The following is a 4,036-nucleotide window of genomic DNA, read 5'->3' as shown; positions in this document are numbered from 1 at the left end:
TGCAGTAAGCAAATTCATCGTGTGATCACTAAAACTCGGTACCTTTTGGGCAATACAGCTCCAATAATGTCACAATTCTGATATTACATCCATCAGGTTAAAAAAGATAGCGCAGGGTGGGGCGGGGCGGGGTAAAAAAAAGGCTTTCAAATCCTTGGCAGTAGGCAGTAGGCTGTTGGCAGTCAGTTTTCTAAACTTAAAGCTACCATTACCACTCTACCCACAATTTGATACAAAAGATTGTTACACACTGGTTCAAGCTCTATGTTCCCCTTGATAACGAAAAAGTAGAGAGAAGCAGCTATGCTTAGAAGCTGCAGTTCGCGAAATCTCGCTGCACAATTATCTGAAGATACAGTGGCTTGACGTGGAATCTCATACGACATCATAGCACCATGGAAGCACCATGATATCAAGGCTGTGTCTATTTGTTAGTGGGAATTTATACACTGACAACACCAGACATCCATGGAACAACACTTGGTGCATTTGGGTGTGCATTTTCAGAATACCGGTCCTTAAAAGTCATCGTAGGATTTTCTGCCTGCATTTGCAAATAAAAGGGACGATGCGATGAGGGATGGCTTTAATCTGCTGAAATCATTCTTATATTTATCAGGTACAAGATAAAAATCCATGATAGGTAATGAAGTTTGTGAAGGACACTGAGAAATAACATATTTCAGCCAGCACTCCTGATGTTTGTGTTGATAAATATCTGGAGAATAGCATCCCATCTCAGATGGGCAATAAACCCATATGTTGCATCTCTTGTCATTAGGTCCAGCGTGCTTAGCTTGATTCAAACAGGCCATGCAACACTCAAATGCAGATTCTTTAGGGTGGGTAAGACCCCATCTGACTGCATCTCCGCCGTAATCGGTATGAAATTCAACTTTACACTCGGGAGGAAGCCACTTGCCAGCTATGATTTCATTGTCTGGATAACACAAGTACTAGATTAGAATTAACAAAAACGAACTATTCCCCAGCGTTTGTTTTGACAAAGGAGCAAGTTGCTCGGTGAAAGTAGTTCATGTTACAGTGCTTATGAACAAATTAAGCACAGATACTATCTATCCTCAGTATTTTACCTTGTGCTTTCTTCTGTGCAGAAAGCAACTACATTTCTGCCGGGAAATTAAGATAGAAAATAAAGTGAATACACTCGAATGATTTTTACTGAAAAATGAAGCATGTCATTACCAAATTCATCTTCACCCACAGGCTTGTCATGATGTTCCTCATTAATTATGGCAACAGGTATCCAAAGACCAATTTCTTCTGATAGCTCAGCCCAGTCAACACCCAAAGCTTGAGCAAGTACACCTGCAAGCAAGTTTCGTAAAAAATATTAAATGAACTTGTCATAGTATGGATGGATTAGACTAGGAAGAAGAAACCCTGGTTAACGTCAATGTAAAGATGATAAGAGGAAGGGTGAACAAAAATAAAGTCGTGAATAAAGGAATCAAAACAAAGTCAGAAGTACGAGACATACTAGCTTCCTCGAGGGCAATAGTTGAATTTGACGTCTTCCTATTAACAAGCTCCCTGGCTTCTTTTAATTTTTTTCGGCGCCAACTTTGAACTGCGTCTGTTCATCAGAAACGCCATCATCAATGATAACCAGGAAGAAGTAAATTAGAAACAAAAAGTGACACATTATTTACATTGCAGTAGTACTGACGAAGAATGTAACAATGAAAGTTATGAACTATACCTACATTCTTTGCATAGACATCTATCCTTCAAGTATTTGTCTTGAATAATTTGCATTTGATAGAATACCTATTTTTGTTGCCCAAGAAGACCTTAGACTTGTTAGAATATAAGTAGGAGAATGAATAGTATATAGAATCCTACTTGGAAAAGAATTATAATGTAGTGTCCTACTTGGAGAATATGAGTAGGAGAAGAAACAGTAAATAGACTCCTACTTGAAAAGTGATTGTAATGTAGTGTTCTACTTGGAAACAGATTGGAATGTAGAGCTCTATAAATAGGGTCTCAGTATAATAACGTAGATACAACAATTAAATAGTACTTCTCCAATATTTCTCACATGGTATCAGAGCATTGGTATCAGAGCATTGGTGAAAAATATCGTTGCGCATAACTCCAGCGAAATCGGCAGTCGCTGTGCAATTTCCTGGTGACCTTATCTATTAGTTTTTTTTTAGAAAACCAACCTCCCACCAGGTTTGGAATTTCCCAACGAGAAAACCCAAGTCACACTCGCCGGAAACAGATACTACACGCACCCTCATGCACCGCCAGAAGCAGTTCTCCGAAGAGCACGTCAGATTCACGCACCGGCACTTGAGCAGTTTCCGACCACTTTTTTCGGCAGGTCCTCTTTCCAGTAGGTTAACCTCATCATTCCGACCCTGCCCATATAATTTTCTCAAATTTTGACCATTTTTCAGTAGTCTAATCTAATACGGCGGCTTCAGTGCAATTTCAAGCTTGTTCCAACAAACTTTTCGAGCAATTATTTTTCAGATAGGTTCACCCAGTCCTTGCATGTCTTTCCATTAGTTTTGTTTTGGATTTAGATCAGCGAAACCGTAATCCGGCAACCTTTGTTAGTTTGCAGAGAGATCTTTCAGACCCCTTTATTTTTTTCAACGGTTCACTACAATTTCTGCAAACATGCATCATTGACTTCGGTTTAGTACTATGATTAAGTCTGAACCCTTAATAAGAAGATCAAAAAATCAAACATCACTTTGTCATGAGATGGGCAAAGAGTCCAAATCATTGATAGCCCAAGTTCATGAGAGAACTAAGCACATTGAGATTGATTATCACTTTGTTAGAGAAAAGATACTCAGAGAAAATATTGTTACAAGTTTGTGAAGTCGAGTGATCAACTTGTAGATATCTTGATCAAGTCCCTCACCAGTCCTCATATTAATTACATCTGCAACAAGCTTGATACATGACTTATATGCACCAGCTTGAGGGAGAGTGTTAGTATATGAGTAGGAGAAGGAATATTACATAGAATCCTACTTGGAAAGAAATTGTAATGTAGAGTCCTACTTGGATAATGATTGGAATATAGTGTTAATAAAAGGATTGAATGTAGTCTCAATATAATAATGTCGATACAATAATTCAAAAATATTTTTCTCCAATATTTCTCATAAGAACAATATGGAATGTGTTAGAATACAAACAAGAATAGGAATGGCATATCGAATCCTACTTGGAAAAGAATTGTAATGTTTTGTCCTATTTGGAAAAGAATTGGAATGTGTTGTCTATAAATAGAGTCCGAGTATAATAATGTAGTTACAACAATTCAATAATATTCTTCTCTTATATTTCTCACATTGTATCAGAGTCGAGCCCACCCAATTCACGTGCCGTTGTTGGAGTCCCTCGTCGGTTGGTTAAAGGATCCTTGGTCTCCTTATATGGTCTTTGACAACCCCCCCCCCCCCTCTAAGCTAGGTTTTGGGGTTAAGTTAAGCCCAAGGCCCATTTCTTTATCATGGTATCGGAGGCTCTACGCTCTTGGTAGAGAATCAAAGAGCTTCCGCTGGTAGCGGACAACTATTACCCATATGTTTTCTGGCCAATGATTAGGTAAGTAAATGTTGGGTAATCATGCTTCTTATCGGTAGTTTCTCATATCTAATTAGCGCAACACTGTCCATCTCTCCGACGACTATTTTCTCATATCTGACTTGCATAACACCGTGCATCTCTCCGAACTATTTCTCATATCTAATTGGCGTACAACCGTGCATCTTTTCGAACTATCTTCTTATATCTGAGCTACATAGTACTGTGCATCTATCGGTACTACCCATATAATTTCTCTTTTTCAATAGGATCACTGATACAAGCATGGTTAGCATGGAAAACATTAAAAGGGGCTTCTACATATGGATGATAGCTTGGAGCTGGAAGGATGCTATGGAGCAACAAATACACACGGCCATGAGCGATCAAGATTGACACGAATTTTTTAGCTCGTTGAACTCAACCGAGAAGGTGCACACGTTAAGTGTGATGGAGACTC

The 4,036-nt window shown here is 38.8% G+C and overlaps 1 protein-coding gene across 1 annotated transcript; it reads right to left on the bottom strand.

Annotated features, from left to right (window-relative positions):
- Positions 1 to 1,597, bottom strand: LOC107878010 (the record flags this gene model as incomplete). The annotated part of the gene is given in 4 exon segments (XM_047393592.1): positions 1 to 544; positions 678 to 940; positions 1,207 to 1,329; positions 1,502 to 1,597. Coding segments are annotated over 4 exon segments (584 nt in total), but the record flags the coding sequence as incomplete, so codon positions are not given.
- Positions 1,598 to 4,036: the final 2,439 nt, after the last annotated feature.

Source organism: Capsicum annuum, chromosome 7 (genome assembly GCF_002878395.1).
Source record: "Capsicum annuum cultivar UCD-10X-F1 chromosome 7, UCD10Xv1.1, whole genome shotgun sequence".
Classification (NCBI taxonomy): domain Eukaryota; kingdom Viridiplantae; phylum Streptophyta; class Magnoliopsida; order Solanales; family Solanaceae; genus Capsicum; species Capsicum annuum.
The sequence above is the reverse complement of the archived record's forward strand: the minus strand, read 5'-3'. Positions and strand labels throughout refer to the sequence as shown.